We start from the raw sequence: 18936 nt of genomic DNA on the forward strand, positions 1-18936 counted from the left end.
AAGCCTGGACCTTTTCCTACGGAAACTGATTTTCCTGTCACTCTGCCTCTGTCCAAACCATGGCCCTGTCTACAACACTGCACCCCATCTTTCACTGCACCGAGCTGTGATAACACACTGTCCTTCATGACCAGGATGAGTCCTGACTGGACCAAGAAACCATCCCACCCCTCCAACCCACCAAGTGCTTTCCTGACAGCTTCACTGTGCAGTGCTTCCCACCGTGGGGCCCCTGACCTGAGAGAACTGCTGCTCTTGAAAACGTGCCTGGGGCCATCTAGTGCACAGCACACACAAAAATAAACTCAAGATGGATTAAAGACCTACAAGTAAGACTGGAAACCGTAAAACTCCTAGAGGAAAACATAGGCTGAACACTCTTCGACATAAACCACAGCAATATTTTTTGGGATCTGTCTCCTAAAGCAAAGGAAACAAAAACAAAAATAAACAAATGGGCCCTAATTAAACATTAAGTTTTTGCATAGTAAAAGAAAACACCAACAAAATGGAAAGACAGCCTACTGAATGGCAGAAAATATTTGTAAATGATTTGACTGATAAGGGGTAAATATCCAAAATATATACACAGCTCATACAACTCAACATCAAACAAACAACATGATTTTAAAAAGATGGGCAGAAAACCTGAATAGACATTTTTTCCAAAGAGGACATGCAGACAGCCAAGAGGCATGTGAAAAGATGCTCAACATCACTACTCATTAGGGAAATCAAAACCACAGGATCACTTCACACCGCTCAGAACAGGTATCATAAAAAAGGACACAAATAACAAATGTTGGCGAGGACGTGGAGAAAAGGGAACGCTCCTACACCGTTGGTAGGAATGTAAATTGGTGCAGACACTGTGGAAAACAGTGTGGAGATTTCCCAACTAACTAGAAATGGGACCAGCAATTCCATTCCTGGGTATAAAAAAAATTTTTTTTAATCCAAAACATTGATTTGAAAAGGCACATGCACCTCCATACTCATAGCAGCACATGGACGCAGTGAAGACGGCCACTGACAGACAAACGGATAAAGGCACAGTGCACATGCACACCAGAATACTACTCAGCCACACGAAGGAACAAAACTGCCATCTGCAAAGAAGCGGACGGGCCCAGAGACAGTCATACAGTGAGCAGGCAGGCAAAGAGGGAAAATATCATATATTAATACATATATGTGGAATCTAGGAAAAAATGGGACAGCTGAACCTATTTACAAAGCAGAAACAGAGACACAGATGTAGAGAACAATCTACGAACACCAAGGGGGCGGGGTTAGGTCAGGAGACTGGGACCGACATATATGCACCGTTACATATAAAACAGGTGACCACTGAGAACCTCAAACTGTCCGCAAGATGGCGGAGTAGAAGGACGTGTGCTCATCTTCTCCTGCACCAGCTCCAAAACTGCAACTTGCTGCTGAACAAGCATCGACAGGAGAATGTTGGATCCCAACAAAAAACAATACCCCACATCCAAGGACAAAGGCGAAGCCCCAGCAAGATGGTAGAAGGGCAAAATTGCGTTTAGAATCAAACCCCATACCCGCCGCAGATGCGCGGAGGATTCAAAGACAACCGTGTGCGCACCAGGACCCAGAGGCCCGAAAGAGGCCAGGCCACACCTGCCTTTGAGTGTTTGAGTGTCTCCTGCGAAGGAACGGGCCATCAGTGGCCTGCGGTGGGCACAGGGGCTCTGACTGCAGCAGATCTGGGTCACGCAGCGTGTGGTATAGGCCTCTTGGAGGAGATCCCCATCAGCCCTACCACAGAGCCACTGAGCAGACTCGCACCCCCAGAGAATATGACTTTGGAGGCCAGTGGGACTTGATTACAGACTTGATTCCACAGGACCGAGGAAACGGACTCTTGGAGGGCACAATGAAAACCGTGTGTGCACCAGGAACCAGGAGAAAGGAGCAGTGTCCCCACAAAAGACTGAGCAGACTTGCCCATGAGTGTCCAGGAGTGGAGGCGTGGGTGACAGTTTGACCTCAGATCAAACAACAAGGAGGGAACACAGAAAATTGGATTAAAGATTTACTGGGCATGGCCCCTTGTTAAAAAGCAGAAACATTACCTTGCTGACCAAGTCAAAGCTAGTCTAGTCAAAGCTATGGTTTTTCCAGTAGTCATGTATGGATGTGAGAACTGGACAATAAAGAAAGCTGAGCTCCGAAGAATTGGTGCTTTTGAGCTATGGTGTTGGAAAAGACCCTTGAGAGTCCCTTGGACTGCAAGGAGATCCAACCAGTCCATCCTAAAGGAAATCAGTCCTGAATATTCATTGGAAGGACTGATGCTGAAGCTGAAACTCCAATACTTTGGCCACCTGATGCGAAGAACTGACTCATTGGAAAAGACCCTGATGCTGGGAAAGATTGAAGGCAGGAGGAGAAGGGGACGACAGAGGATGAGATGGTTGGATGGCATCACTGACTCAATGCACATGAGTTTAAGTAAGTTCTGGGAGCTGGTGATGGACAGGGAGGCCTGGCATGCTGCAGTCCATGGGGTTGCAAAGAGTTGGACATAACTGAGCAACTGAACTGAACTGAGCATGGCCCCACGCATCAGAACGAGACCCAGTTTCCCCCTCAGTCAGTCTCACCCGTCAGGAAGCTTCCATAAGCCTCTTATCCTTATTCATCAGAGGACAAAGAGAATGAAAACCACAATCACAGAAAACTAACCAAACTGATCACACATGGACCACAGCCTTGTCTAACTCAATGAAACTATGAGCCATGCCATGTAGGGCCACCCAAGATGGACGGGTCATGGTGGAGAGTTCTGACAAAATGTGGTCCACTGGAGAAGGGAATGGCAAACCACTTCAGTATTCTTGCCTTGAGAACCCATGAACAGTATGAAAAGGCAAAAAGATCCAACATTGAAAGATAAAATCCCCAGGTCAGGAGGTGCCCAATATGCTACTGGAGATCAGTGGAGAAATAACTCCAGAAATAATGAAGAGATGGAGCCAAAGCAAAAACAACACCCAGTTGTGGATGTGACTGGTGATGGAAATAAAGTCCGATGCTATAAAGAACAATATTGCATAGGAACCTGGAATGTTAGGTCCATGAATCAAGGCAAATTGGAAGTGGTCAAACAGGAGATGGCAAGACTGAGTATCGACATTTTAGGAATCAGTGAACTAAAATGGACTGGAACACATAAATTTAACTCAGATGACCATTATATCTACTACTGTGGGCAAGAATCCCTTAGGAAAAATGGAGTAGCCCTCATAAGTCAACAAAAAAAACTCTGAAATGCAGTACTTGGGTTCAACCTCAAAAATGACAGAATGATCTCTGTTCATTTCCAAGGCAAACCATTCAGTATCATGGTAATCCAAGTCTATGCCCCAACCAGTAATGCCAAAGAAGCTGAAGTTGAATGGTTCTATGAAGACCTACAAGACCTTCTAGAACTAACACCAAAAAAGATGTCCTTTTCATCACAGGGGACTGGAATGCAAAAGTAGGAAGTCAAGAGATACCTGGAGTAACAGGCAAATTTGGCCTTGGAGTACAAAACAAAGCAGGTCAAAGGCTAACAGTTTTGCCAAGAGAATGCACTGGTCATAGCAAACACCCTCTTCCAACAACACAAGAGAAGACTCTACACGTGGACATTACCAGATGGTCAATACCAAAATCAGACTGACTATAGTCTTTGCAGACAACGATGGAAAGGGTCTATACAGTCAGCAGAAACAAGACCGGGAGCTGACTGTGGCTCAGACCATGAACTCCTTATTGCCAAATTCAGACTGAAATTGTATAGGGAAAACCACTAGACCATTCAGGTATGACCTAAGTCAAATTCCTTACAATTATACAGTGGAAGTGACAAACAGATTCAAGGGATTAGATCTGATAGAGTGCCTGATGAACTATGGACGAAGATTCATGACACCATACAGAAGGCAGTGATCAAGACCATCCCCAAGAAAAAGAAGTGAAAAAGGCAAAATGGTTGTCTGAGGAGGTCTTACAAATAGCTGTGAAAAGAGATGCTAAAGGCAAAGGAGAAAAGGAAAGCTATATTCATCTGAATGCAGAGTTCCAAAGAATAGCAAGGAGAGATAAGAAAGCACTTCCTCAGTGATCAGTGCAAAGAAATAGAGGAAAACAATAGAATGGGAAAGACTAGAGATCTCTTCAAGAAAATTAGAGATACCAAGGGAACATTTCCTGCAAAGATGGGCACAATAAAGGACAGAAATGGTATGGACCTAATAAAAGCAGAAGATATTAAGAAGAGGTAGCAAGAATACACAGAAGCACTATACAAAAATAGATTAATGACCCAGATAACCCCGATGGTGTGATCACTCACCTAGAGCCAGACATCCTGGGGTCCAAAGTCAAGTGGCCTTAGAAAGCATCACTATGAACAAAGCTAGTGAATAACTGTGAACAAAGCTAGTGAAGGTGACGGAATTCCAGCTGAGCTATTTCAAATCCTAAAAGATGATACTGTGAAAGTGCCGTACTCAACATACCAGCAAATTTGGACAACTCAGCAGTGGCCACAGGACTGGTAAAGGTCAGTTTCCATTCCAATCCTCAAGAAGGGCAATGCCGAAGAATGTTCCAACTACTGCACAACTGCACTCATCTCACATGCTAGCAAAGTAACGCTCAAAATTCTCCAAACCAGGCTTCCACAGTATATGAAGCAAGATCTTCCAGATGTTCAAGCTGGATTTATAAAAGGCAGATCAAGTTGTCAACATCCACTGGATGACAGAAAAAGCAAAAGAATTCCAGAAAAACATCTACCTCTTTATTGACTATGCCAAAGCCTTTGACTGCATGGATCACAACAAACTGTGGAAAATTCTTAAAGAGATGGGAATACCAGACCACCTTACCTGTCTCCTGAGAAATCTGTATGCAGGTCAAGAAGCAACAGCTGAAACCACACATGGAACAAAGGAATGGTTCCAAATTGGGAAAGGAGTACGTTAAGGCTGTATATTGTCACCCTGCTTATTTAACTTATATGCAGAGTACATCATGTGAAATGCCGGGCTGGATGAAGCACAAGCTGGAATCAAGATTTCAGGAGAAATATCAATAACCTCAGATACACAGATGACACCACCCTTATGGCAGAAAGTGAAGAACTAAAGAGCCCCTTGATGAAAGTGAAAGAGGAGAGTGAAAAAGTTGGCCTTAAAACTCAACATTCAAAAAACTAAGATCATGGCATCCGATCCCATCACTTCATGGCAAATAGATGGGGAACAATGGAAACAGTGACAGACTATTTTCCTGGGCTCCAAAATCACTGCAGATGGTGACTGCAGCCATGAAATTAAAAGACACTTGCTCCTTGGAAGGAAAGCTATGACAAACCTAGACAGCATATTAAAAAGCAGAGACATTACTTTGCCAACAAAGGTCCATCTAGTCAAAGCTATGGTTTTTCCAGTAGTCATGTATGGATGTGAGAGTTGGACTAGTTAAAGAAAGCTGAGTGCTGAAGAATTGATGCTTTTGAACTGTGGTATTGGAGAAGACTCTTGAGAGTCCCTTGGGCTACAAGAAGGTCTAACCAGTCCATCCTAAAGGAAATCAATCCTGAATATTCATTGGAAGGACTGATGCTGAAGCTGAAACTCCAATACTTTGGCCACTTGATGTGAAGAACTGACTCACTGGAAAAGACCCTGATGCTGGGAAAGACTGAAGGCAGGAGGAGAAGGGGACAACAGAAGATGAGATGGTTGGATGGCATCACTGACTCAATGGACATGAGTTTGAGCAAGTTCTGGGAGTTGGTGATGGACAGGGAAGCCTGGCGTGCTGCAGTCTATGGGGTCGCAAAGAGTCAGACATGACCAAGCAACTGAACTGAGATGAATGAGAACCTACTGTATAGCACTGGGGCAGGGAGTGGGTGGGGTGGGAAGAAAGTACAATCTGTTTATAGGACACACATTAACTTAACCTTAAAAAGGTGTCCCAATTTACAGTGCAGACAAATACTGTTTGATTCCTATGTATATGAGGTATGGAGAATACCTAGTCAAATTCAGAGAGTCAGAAAGTAATGATAAATTGTTAGATGCCAAGGGTCGGGGGGGAGTGGCATGGGGAGTTAGTGTTTAATGACAACAGAGTTTCAGTTTAGGAAAGTAAAAAATACCCAAGAAATAGATGATGGTGAGTCATATGGTGGCTCAGTGGTCAAGAATCCACCTGCAATTCAGGAGCCGTGGATACCTGGTTCGACTCCTGGGTTGGGAAGATCCCCTGGAGGAGGAAATGGCAACCCACTCCAGCATCCTTGCCTGGGAAATCTCATGGACAGAGGAGCCTGGCAGGTAGAGACCACGGGGCCACAGAGTGTCAGACCCAACTGAGCCCGCACGCACACACACAAGTTGCACAACATGAAGGTCCTTACTGAGCGCCACTGAAACGTACAGTCAACTACGGCTAAACAGTATGTTTCATATCATGTGAATTTCACCAACAGCAACAACAACAGAGGCGAGGAAGGTACCAGAGGACACAGGTTCACGCTGCACCTCAGCCCTACAGAGGACCGGCGAGGCTGCTCAGCTGGACACCACAGTTCTGAAGCCCCTCCACCTGGCCCTGCTCTGCACACGTACGTCCACGTCTCTCCACCTGCCCATCTCCCACTGGCAGACTGCTGACCAGGCCCGCCGGGCAATTTCTCTTCTCCCAGAAGTGTGAGAAGGGCCCTCTGCTCTGCATGTCAGTGCACACTGAGCCAGGAGCACGTGCTCAGCCGCTCACATAAAAAGCGACACCTGGAAAGCCCCTGGGTAGCATGTGTCACCTCTAAACACACCAACAGAACGAAGTTTCTGAGCCGACAAAGATGACTGGACCTGTGATGCAAACGACTACACTGAGGCGGTGGCCTGAAGGGGCTTGTCTAGGTGGTCAGCTACACTCTTCTCAGGCAACACCCCCAGGGCTGCCACCAGACCAGAGACTTGGGCAGTAACCTGCTATAAGCCTGCTGTAGTTCTATGAAAAAAAAAAAAGAAAAAAGGCTCAAAACCTGGCAAACCAAGGGTACGCTTGGTTAAAACATTAAAAACATTTTAAAACATTAAAAAGAGAAAGAGAGGGCCTAAATAAACCTTGGTATTCACAATACTGGCTTTCCAAGTGTGCAGAAGCACTGTGAATACGGCAGGCCGGAGCCCGCTAAGAAGGCAGGCCCCTGCCTACAGCCCCCGGGACCCAGCTGGGAGACGGCCCCCCACACTGAGAGACGGTCTCTGAGTTCGAGAGGCTCGCTCTGCCTCTCCTGGGTAGGATCTCGTTGGTGCTGCGCGCCTGCTTTCCCAGGAGTCTGGTTTGGGGACATGCTGGGCGGAGGGAGACGGGCCTGGGCACGGAGTCTCTGATGGCCTTCCCTGGGCACAGGGTGCTGCGTTTCCGCTGCGGGAGGAAAAGGGCAGGAAGCCTGCTCTCGGGTTCCCCAGATGCCACTGGAGTCTGTCTCCCTTACGGTCCAGCTGTAACCCCTCCCACTCACTGTGATCAACCTCAGTCTTGAATACAACGATACGTTGAGTTCCACAGGTCATTCTAGCCAATCACCAGCTGTAGTGGTAATTCTGGGATCCCCAACATGAAAGTGTATCACACTTCTCAACAGTTTGGTAACTCTTCTGGAGAAACCCTACTCAACATCGTGATGTAATTCCGGGACTTCCCTGGTGGCCCAGTGGTTAGGAATCCGCCTTGTAGCACAGGGGACGCAGATCTGACCCCTGGTCGGGGAACGGGATCCCACCTGCCACAGAGCAACTAAAGCCGGGCGCCACGACTACTGAGCCCACATGCTCTGCAAGTGAAGATCCCGCCTGCCACAACCAAGACCCAGCTCGGCCAAACAAATAAATACAAAGGAAACACACACTGCGATAGATTCCAACCACCCTCAAGTAGGGTAATTTTTGAAGGTGTTAAAAAAAAAACCAATCAGTGACCAGCTAAATCAGAATTAGTAGACTCCTCCAGAGTGGAAGAGAACAGGTTCCAGTTGGCTACAAAAACAGTTCCACACAAGTGAGATCTAACAAATGCTTCATTAACGGTTTCTTTTGGAGAAACTAGACAAAGTTTCCTCAAAGAACCAGGGCAAGACTGCTAGATACCATCTACTAACCAGGCAAGAAGAGGAAAGATGCTCAGTGGTGGGCCTGCAGATGTCTTTTATATTGAGTAATTCTACCACCACCTCCCACAAATCTTCTTTAGAAAACGCACCTTCCAAACTGCACTAATTATATTCCCCATCAAAAATTCGAAATATTTAACGACCACCCAAGTTCCCAGTTTTCTCACTTAGAAGCTGGTGACTCCATGCAAGGCATTTCACCTCTGTGACTAAACTGAAATTTAGTTTCAAATACAACTTCTAAGCCTCCACCATTGCCTCAAGCAAAGCAAGTATGAAACAAGAAGTGGAGCTGGTCCAGTCCTATTTCTGTAGTGTATGCCACCGTTTCCACTGCCCGGTGACAAACCCAAAACTTCTCTGGGGGCGTCCCGCCAGTCCTTCCAGGGCATTTGTCAGCTGCTCACAGTGATTCCTCACCATCTGGGTTATACTAAGCTTAACCCCGACCTCTTTCATGCGGCATGTATCCCGTAATGAGTTTCCAACTGCTCACCCTTCTGGATGGCCAAACCATCCCTCTTCCTAGAGAGAAGACTGAGACATGAGCTGGAGAGGACTGTGGGCTGTTGGGATATGGGGGGGGGGGGGGGGGGCGTGCACAGCTGAGACGCAGAGTAAGGAGGTTCTTTCTAGGGGACACTCCACAGTCATCTGTTATCCGGGGTGACCCTAAAGACTGTTCCAGATGGTGTAGCTTTTTATCTGTTGCAGAGGGTATCAGGTTCACTACTAGCTACAGAACCACCAGCAGCTGTGGCTGAAGGCTGAGCCAAACACAATCAACCTGGTTTCGTGCAGGTCTTTCCATGGTGCCTGCCTCTAGCAGAACATTTCTGCAAATCACTTCCAAGCACACGGGCAATTTGCATTCTCAGTGTCACCTTCCTTCGCCTTTTCCCACGTATTTTCACAGGCTTAAATTTTGTGGCTGTACTGCCTGTGACAACAGATCCATCAAAGGGGAAGGCAGATTTGGACTCCCCTGGTGGTCCCGTGGCTGAGACTCTGAGGTCCCAATGCAGCGGGCCCAGGTTGGATTCCTGGTCAGGGAACTAGACCCTGCATGCCACAGCGAAGAGTTCAAATGCCACAACTAAAGCACCTGTGTGCTGCAACTAAGACCCATCGCAGCCAAATAAATAAAAAACAAAAACTTTATAAAAAGGGGAAGGAACACAGCTAATGGGAGGCATGGCGACAGGCTTGAAATAACTGATTAGTGGCAGGGATGAAATAAAGAACAATTTAGTGGTTAAAGGAAGACTGTGAAGTTAGCTTCCTATATGACCTTGAGTAAATAATTTAAATCTCCAAGCCTTTCCCATCCGTAATATGATTATAATTCACAGTGCTTCATAGACTGCATGTCAGTGCTTAGCCTAAAACATCCTCAATGGTCTTAGGGTTATTTGTTATTATGTTATCTCTTAACCAGCCCTACTGGTTGGGCACTGTTGTTCAGTCACCGGTTGTGTCTGACTCTGCCACCCCATGGACTGCGGCACGCCAGGCCTCCCTGTCCCTTGCCATCTCTTGGAGTCTGCCCAAGTTTGTGTCCGTTGCATCAATGATGCCGTCTGGCCACCTCATCCTCTGACGCCCTCTTCCTCTTCTGCCCTCGAACTTTCCTAGCACCAGGGACTTTTCCAAGCTGGGTGGGCATGGCCATCCCCATTTTACAGACGAGGAGACTGCAGCCCAGGTGAAGCCAGAATCAGAATCCAGAGCTGCCCAAGTTTGGAGCTCAAGCGCTTCCTGTCACTCACGGGCCACAAGGTGCTCTGTATTTTCTTGGTGCCTTTCAATGAGTCACAAGCTCTGGGCCTGACTCTCTGGAAACCGTAATTATGGGTCTTAACAAAGGGACTGCTATCACATGAGGAGAAGGACAAACAAATTGGTTACCAAGCAATAATAAAGGCCATTGAAAACAGATTGGAAAACCTAGGTAGATGGTTTGGAAAAAAGAATCAGCAAAAAATTGAGATTCTGGACAGAGTGGAATGTTGAGGAGTCACGGGAGCTGACCGACAGGCAGTAAACATGGAATGTCTTTGTCCTTAGGTCTGGGAATCCTACCATTTAGCTTGTATTATAATAGAAGCAAAACAAACACTTTGTCCTGCTGACACGCAGCATAAGCATGTATACATCATATCGCACAGCCAGGAAAACCAATACCAGTTTGCACCTTGACATAAACCAAAAGCAGCAGACCACCCAGTTTTAGATCTGGTCTCCCAAACAAATCAAACCTTGAACATTTCATGTATGTTGCCAATGTCTGGAGATAGATCTCAGTGTATAAGGTACTGAAGTGAGAAAAGCTTTTCCAACACTAGTGCACTAATGTTACCCTGGTACTCTTGGTAACAATGCCATTTTCCTATGTAAGTATGTCCTCTGTTTCTCCTTCCACAAGGCAGACCTTGTGACACCACTCTTTCACATCCCTTTGCAAGGGACCTCTATTTATTATTTATTTAATGGGGACCATTTTAAAGTCTTTACTGAATTTGTTACAATATTGCTTCTGTTCTGTTTTTTTGGCCCTGAGGAATGTGAGATGTTAGCTCCCTAACCAGGGATTGAACTACACCAACCAGGGTTCCCGTACACTGGAAGGCAAAGTCTTAAGTATTGGACCACTAGGCACAGTCCCACTGTATAGTTTTGGATGAGTTTTCCTTTTTTGTATAAGCAAATTAAAAGCTTTGAAAATTCCCGTAGTAAAGAAACTTTAATTTAGCATTTCCCAAACTTATTTGGGGGCCAGAGCACCTACAAGAGCACAAACTCTGATGCCACATATGCGCCACCTGGAAGCTGATAAACCCTGGAAGTCACTTCACTGCTGAGGCCTGGCTGGTGATCCACGGAATGGCGTGTGTTGCTGGATGACAAGCAACACGGCTGGTACGGAATCTCAAAGAGCATCCAGCGCACTGCCAACAAACATCACTTCGTACACAACTGTTCCCTTCTCAACCGTCCAACCCACTCTAGTTTCTCTGCACCAACTTCTTGCAGGACACTCCTATCTGGGAAAACCAGAACCAAAGCTTTGAGGTCAAGCCATCTCCTAGGATAGTAAGAACAACCCCAAGGTGGTCTTGATTTACATTTCTGTTCCTCCAGGTAGATGTGAATTCGGGGCAAGCTTCAAGTAGGAGCACAGCTTCTCCTCATCTGTCAAATGAGACACCACGCAGATGGGAGATTCCAATACAAAGCAGTGCAGACACAAGCAACCTCATGCAGACGCGGCTTAGAGCCCCCTTAACCGGAATTTGGTATACAGACTACAATGATTAAAGGTATTGTCCAACAGGGGGAAGTTTACAGAAATACACATAAACAGGCGCACAGGTTCTCACAAAGACCTTCTATTACAAATAGCCTAGTGAAATTCTTTTCTATCCACACAAACGGCCAATTTCCGACAATGGCACCTAGGTCTTGGATAAACTGGTTGAACGGTTAAAAGAGATTAATGCTAACAGGAAACTTTTTACATCACAGTTTCTCAACTATTCATAGTAAGGAAGGGATACTTAGATGATACTTAAACTCTTCATCACATATAATGGAACCACACGACCGTGGGGCTGGGCACCGCCGCCCATCAACGTTTCCCACGTAGATTTAACTCAGACTAACTACTGAAAGTTGTACTTTCCAGGTGCAGTAAAAGCAGGACCCCCAAACCTTCAAGCCACATATCCGCCGAGGAATGCGGGTGTTACACACCAAGCTATTTCTATTTAACGGGCGCTGTGGGGCCATCCGGCTTTGAATTTTCTACAGCCACCCATCCATTACTGTTGCATTTCTCCAAAGAAATGGGTCTCTCCCTAAGGGGAGACTCTCACTTACCCTCCGTCGGCCTGAGTTTTCTGCACTACAAAACAGAAATAAAATCTGCCTAGTAGTGTTACTGTGAAGCCTGCCGAGAACACCAGCCTTGGGGATACGCGGGGAAAGAAAGAAACTTACAGCAAACGCTATTTCCCACACAGCCGCCTCTAACACGCTGACTCTGCACGTGAGTTCTCCAGACGCTTAGAACCGAAGGCCGCTTCCCCGGGCCTTCACCGACTATGAGAGCCTACACCTGGGCGGTAACGCCATTTGTAAACCACCTCCTCGGCCCCCCCCGACAGCACAGCGGCGGCCTCGCCCCAGGTCCCACGGCCCCGCCAGCGCGCCCTCCTTCCAGCCGCGCGGCGGCCGGCGCGCCGGTAATGGGCGGCGCACGGCCCGCGGAGCTCCGCCACGCACCGCCGGGTCGTGGGCACCGGCCCCGTCGCGGGAGGCCGGAGCCCGAACCTCGGGAGAGCCGCTTCCCACCGCCCCGCTCCGGTTCGTTTCCCTGGCGCGGCGGTGAGGCGAGCGCGAGGAAGGACCCGCGGCGCCGCGCGCTGACCTGCAAGTGACCTGCTTGGTGCTCATGGCGGTCGGGTCGGAGGGCCGTCGTCCGGCCGCAGCCTCTCGCTCTCCCAGCCGCCGCCGCTGTCGCCTCCTCGGCCTCGGCCCCGCCCATCCCGCGGGGCCGCGTCACGCCGGCGCACGCCGGCGTCTTCGTGCCGCACGCTGGTGGCGCCGGCAGGAAACCTCGCCGCCGTCACAATTGGTTCCTCCCCGGGATGCGGCGGGGCCAACCGCCAATCGCTGCACTCCTAGTCCCGCCTCCCCAGGCCTCCCGGGCGGGCGAGGCTAGCCTCCCAGGCCCGCGGGTTTTACGCCGGGGGGCCGGTTGTTAGTCCCTACGTGTCTCTCCCTTTCTTCTTCAGCTTTCCTTAGCGACTTCTCTCGGCTTAGGATCACCTCAGCCCTCCCGCGGCCAAGCTCCCCCTTCTCCTCTGCGCAGTTCAGTTCAGTCGCTCAGCCATGTCCGACTCTTTGCGACCTCATGGACTGCAGCACGCCAGGCCTCCCTGTCCGTCACCAACTCTAGGACTTGACTCCAACTCATGTCCATCGAGTCGGTGATGCCATCCAACCATCGCATCCTTTGTCGTCCCCTTCTCCCGCCTTCAATCTTTCCCAGCATCACGGTCTTTTCCAGTGAGTCAGCTCTTCGCATCAGGTGGCCAGAGTATTGGAACTTCACCTTCAGCATCAGTCCTTCCAATGAATATTCAAGGTTTATTTCCTTTAGGATGGACTGATTTGATCTCTTTGCTGTCAGTGGGACACTCGAGTCTTTTTACTGCTGTAAAAACTGTCTTCTGATGAATGAACATAGAATATACTTCCAATCATGTAGAACTTTTGAAATTTCTTTCAGAAACTTAGGAAGAATATTAGAAAATTTGTAGTTTTCAGTGTAGAAGTCAACAACTTTTATTATGTTTATTCTTATGTACCTTGGTGAGTTTTTTGGACACATTTTAAATGATATTTTTAAAAATATCCTAATTGTTTATTGCTTGCTCCATGCTACATTCGTGTATTAATTCCAGTGGTTTCTTCGTTGTTTTGGATTTTCTACACGTACACAATCATGCCATCAACAAATAATGATAGTTTTACTTTGTTTTCAGTCTTCACGTCCTTTATTTCTACCTCCTGCCTTATTGCACTGCTGAGAATCTTCAGGGCAACTGTGAACAGAAGCGATAATAGTGGACACCTCTGTCTTGTTCTTCAGTTCAGGGAAAGTAATATTTCATCATTAATTAAAATGTTAGGCCCAGAGTTTTTAAAGCTACCCCTTATCAGATAAAGGCAGTTTCTTTATCATTCTAGCTTTCTTAAGACTTTTGAATAATAAATGTCTTGTTCTTTTAAATCAAATCTGTTTTTCTCCTGAGAAAACCATACGGTCTTCTTCTTTATTTGGTTATAGCAATTGATTTTTCAATGGTAAACCAACCTGAGATTCCTCAGATACACCTCACTTGGCCATGATATATTGGTCTTTCTGGAAATCATCAGATCCGATTTTAACACCGTGTTTAGGAATTTTGCACCCTTATTCATAAGAGATGTTCTTCTGCCGCGTTCCCTTGTGGTGTCCGTGTCAGGTTTTGTGCTTGAGATGTGCTGGCCTCATAAAACAAGTTTAGAAGTCTTACCTCTTTTCTATTCTTTGGAAAAGTCTGTATAATATAGGTGTTAATTTTTCCTCAAATATTTGGAAGAATCCACCACTGAAGAGGTCTCAGCCAGCAGTTTCTGGCATAAGCAGATTTTTAATTAAAGATTTAATTGCTGTATTACATATAGGCTGGGCTTCCCAGGTGGCTCCATGATAAAGAATCCACCTTCCAATGCAGGAGATGAGCGGGTTTGGTTCCTGGGTCAGGAAGATGCCCTGGAGTAGGAAATGGCTACCCACTCCAGTATTCTTGCCTGGGAAATCCCGTGGACAGAGGAGCATGGAGGGCTAGAGGCCATGAGTTTGCAGAGTCGGACACGACTGAGCATGCATGCACGCAGGCACATATAGGCCTATTCAGATTTTATCTTCTGTCAGGTTTGGAAAGCTTTTCTTCCCCAAGTGAAATAGTCCATTTCATTAAAATTATTAAATTTATTGTCATGGAGTTGTTAATATATCTTCTTTAAAAAATGATCTGTAACCTTCTTTCATTACTGATACTAATTGGTATCTCCTTTCGTTACTGATATTATTTGGTATTTTTCTTTTTTAAAAAAATTCATTTTACTAGAAATTTATCAATTTTGTTCATCTTCTCAAGGGAGAAGCTTTTGACTTTGTTCATTTTCCCCACTGAAGATGCTTTTCATATTTCACTGATTTCTGCTCGTATCTTTACTACTTTTTTTGCCCTACATTCTTTGAATTCATAATGCTCTTGTTTCTGGCTTCTTCAGATGGAACTTCAGATCACCAATTCTCAAATGTTCTTTTTTAAGTATTTAAAGCTATAATTTTCCATCTAAGCACATTTTAACTGCTTCACAAGCTTTTACATCCTATTTTCCTTATCATTCAGTTCAAATATTTTCTAGTTTTCTTTTTTATTTAATTTTTTTTTATTTTCTAATTTTCATTCTTCGACTTGTAAGTTATTTAGAAGTGTTCTGCTTAATTTCCAAACAACTGAGACTCTCTAATTATCTTTTCCTCACTGATTTCTAGTGAAATCCCAGTGTAGAATTGTCCTCCTTTTGGCCAACAGTTGATTTATACATTTTGAAGCTGTGGTTTAGGCACAAATTTAATGCTTTATCTTTTTTTGTGTGTCATACATTACTGAGAAATGTTCCTCTTCATGCTTAGCTGTACTTATTAACTAGGGCAGAGTTATATCAGTGAAAAAAAATGTGTTAGACTGTGTCAAGAAATTCTTCTAATTTAAAAGTAGTTAGAAGAAGACCCTGGAGCTAAAGTGCCATTCTCATCACATATTCTAAGGACTGGACACACAACCTACTGAAACTGATTCAAGAAGCAGAAAATATGAACAGACCTCCATCAAGAGATTGAATTACTAATCCAAAATCTTCCCACAAAGAAAAGTCCAAATCCAGTAGCTTCACTATATCTGGGTGCTCAGTCATGTCTGACTGTTTGGGACCCCCATGGACTGTAGCCCACCAGGCTCCTCTGTCCATGGAATTTTCCAGGCAAGAATGCTGGAGTGGGTTGCCATTTCCTTCTCCAGGGGATCTTCCCGACCCAGGGATGGAACCCTTGTCCTCCTGCACTGGCAGGCAGATTCTTTACCACTAGCGCCACCTGGGGAGTCAAGCTTCACTAGTGAATTCTACTGAACATTCAAAGGAGAATTAACACCAATCCTTTACACAGTCTTAGAAAAAACAGAAGAGGATGGAATACCTCACATTCTATGAGGCCAGTATTACACCTTGATACAAAAAGCAAACACATCACAAGAAAACTACAGACCAATATACTTTATAAACAGAAATATAAAAACTCTCCACAAAATACTAGCAAATGGAATGCAGCAATGTAGAAAAAGTATTATACACCATGACCATGTGAAAAGTATCCCTGGACTGCAAGACTGGTCCAAAATATGTAAATCAATGTAATTCACTGTGTTAAAAAAAATAATATGCTCATTTTAGTAGATGTGGATAAAAAATTTGACAAAATCTAATGCCTTTTCTTTGGCATTGCCCTTCTTTGGAATTGGAATGAAAACTGACCTTTTCCAGTCCTGTGGCCGTGCTAAGTTTTCCAAATTTGCTGACATATTGAGTGCAGCACTTTCACAGCATCATCTTTTAGGATTTGAAATAGCACAACTGGAATTTCATCACCTCCCGCAGCTTTGAACATAGTGATGCTTCCTAAGGCCCACTTGACTTCACATTCCAGGATGTCTGGCACTAGGTGAGTGATCCCACCATTGTTATCTGGGTCGTGAAGATTTTTTTGTGTGTGTGAAGATCTTTTTTGCACAGTTTTTGTGTGTATTCTTGTCACTCTTCTTAATATCTTCTGCTTCTGTTAGGTCCATACCATTTCTGTCCTTTACTGAGCCCATCTTTGCATGAAACGATCCCTCGGTATCTCTAATTTTCTTGAAGAGATCTCTACTCTTTCCTGTTCTATTGTTTTCTTCTATTTCTTTGCACTGATCACTGAGGAAGGCTTTCTTATCTCTCCTGGCTATTCTTTGGAACTCTGCATTCAAATGGGTATATCTTTCCTTTTCTCCTTTGCTTTTCACTTCTCTTCTTTTCACAGCTATTTGTAAGGCCTCCTCAGACAGCCATTTTGCTTTTTTGCATTTCTTTTTCTTGGGGATGGTCTTGATCTCTGTCTCCTGTACAGTGTCACAAACCTCTCTATCCATAGTTCATCAGGCACTCTGTCTATCAGATCTAGTCCCTTAAATCTATTTCTCACTTCCACTGTATAATCATAAGGGATTTGATTTAGGTCATATCTGAATGGTCTAATGGTTTTCCCTACTTTCTTCAATTTAAGTCTGAATTTGGCAATAAGGAGTTCATGATCTGAGCCACAGTCAGCTCCTGGTCTTGTTTTTGCTGACTGTATACAGCTTCTCCATCTTTGGCTGTAAAGAATATAATCAATCTGATTTTGGTGTTGACCATCTGGTGATGTCCATGTGTAGAGTCTTCTCTTGTGTTGTTGGAAGAGGGTGTTTGCTATGACCAGTGTGTTCTCTTGGAAAAACTCTTATTAGCCTTTGCCCTGCTTCCATTCTGTACTCCAAGGCCAAATTTGCCTGTTACTCCAGGTATCTCTTGACTTCCTACTTTTGCATTCCAGTCCCCTATAATGAAAAGGACATCTTTTTTGGGTGTTAGTTCTAGAAGGTCTTGTAGGTCTTCATAGAACCATTCAACTTCAGCTTCTTCAGCATTACTGGTTGGGGCATAGACTTGGATTACTGTGATATTGAATGGTTTGCCTTGGAAATGAACAGAGATCATTCTGTCGTTTTTGAGATTGCATCCAAGTACTGCATTTCAGACTCTTGTTGACTATGATGGCTACTCCATTTCTTCTAAGGGATTCTTGCCCACAGTAGTAGATATATGGTCATCTGAGTTAAATTCACCCATTCCAGTCCATTTTAGTTCACTGATTCCTAAAATGTCGATGTTCACTCTTGCCATCTCCTGTTTGACCACTTCCAATTTGCCTTGATTCATGGACCTAACATTCCAGGTTCCTATGCAATATTGCTCTTTACAGCATCGGACCTTGCTTCTATCACCAGTCCCATCCACAACTGGGTGTTGTTTTTGCTTTGACTCCATCCCTTCATTCTTTCTGGAGTTATTTCCCCACTGATCTCCAGTAGCATATTGGGCACCTACCAACCTGGGGAGTTCATCTTTCAGTGTCCTATCTTTTTGCCTTTTCATACTGTTCATGGGGTTCTCAAGGCAAGAATACTGAAGTGGTTTGCCATTCCCTTCTCCAGTGGACCACATTCTGTCAGACCTCTCCACCATGACCCGGCCGTCTTGGGTGGCCCCACACGGCATGGCTTAGTTTCACTGAGTTAGACAAGGCCGTGCATGGCCCATGTGATCAGATTAGCTGATCTGATTGTGATTGTGGTTTCAGTCTGTCTTCCCTCTGATGCCCTCTCTCAGCACCTACCATCTTACTTAGGTTTCTCTTACCTTGGATGTGGGGTATCTCCTCTGAGCCGCCACTCCTGCGCCACGCAGCTACCCCTTCAGCAATACGTGAACGGTGAACTTCCAGATCTTCAAGCTGGTTTTAGAAAAGGCAGAGGAACCAGAGATCAAATCGCCAATGTCTGCTGGATCATCAAAAGCAAGAGAGTTCCAGAAAAACATCTAATTTCTGCTTTATTGACTACACCAAAGCTTTTGACTGTGTGGATCACAATAAACTGTGGAAAATTTTGAAAGAGATGGTAATTCCAGACCACCTGACCTGCCTTTTGAGAAACCTATATGCAGGTCGAAGAAGCAATAGTTAGAACTGGACATGGAACAACAGACTGGTTCCAAATTGGGAAAGGAGTACGTCAAGGCTGTATATTGTCACCCTGATTATTTAACTTATATGCAGAGTACATCATGAGAAATGCTGGGCTGGAGGAAGCACAAGCTGGAATCAAGATTACTGGAAGAAATATCAATAACCTCAGATATGCAGATGACACCACCCTTATGGCAGAAAGTGAAGAAGAACTGAAGAGCCTCTTGATGAAAGTGAAAGAGGAGAGTGAAAAAGTTAAAGCTCAACATTCAGAAAACTAAGATCA

The 18936-nt window shown here is 45.3% G+C and overlaps 1 protein-coding gene across 4 annotated transcripts in view; it reads right to left on the bottom strand.

The window, feature by feature from the left end:
* The window catches only part of MKRN2 (makorin ring finger protein 2), a 43046-nt gene extending 24637 nt beyond the window's left edge, over nucleotides 1-18409 (bottom strand). For 2 of the 4 annotated variants that reach the window (XR_011486244.1, XM_020872559.2), the window contains exon 1: nucleotides 12639-12763. Coding sequence is in view for 1 of the 4 variants with exons in the window: in XM_020872559.2 (XP_020728218.2) it covers nucleotides 12639-12664 (26 nt within the window). In the remaining 3 variants the exon portion in view is untranslated. Of the gene's footprint in view, nucleotides 1-12208; nucleotides 12393-12638; nucleotides 12764-18322 lie in introns of those variants that run through there. The other 2 variants (XM_070463350.1, XM_020872560.2) reach the window with 2 other exon arrangements.
* Nucleotides 18410-18936: the final 527 nt, after the last annotated feature.

Source organism: Odocoileus virginianus, unplaced genomic scaffold (assembly GCF_023699985.2).
Source record: "Odocoileus virginianus isolate 20LAN1187 ecotype Illinois unplaced genomic scaffold, Ovbor_1.2 Unplaced_Contig_2, whole genome shotgun sequence".
NCBI classification, from domain to species: Eukaryota; Metazoa; Chordata; class Mammalia; order Artiodactyla; family Cervidae; genus Odocoileus; species Odocoileus virginianus.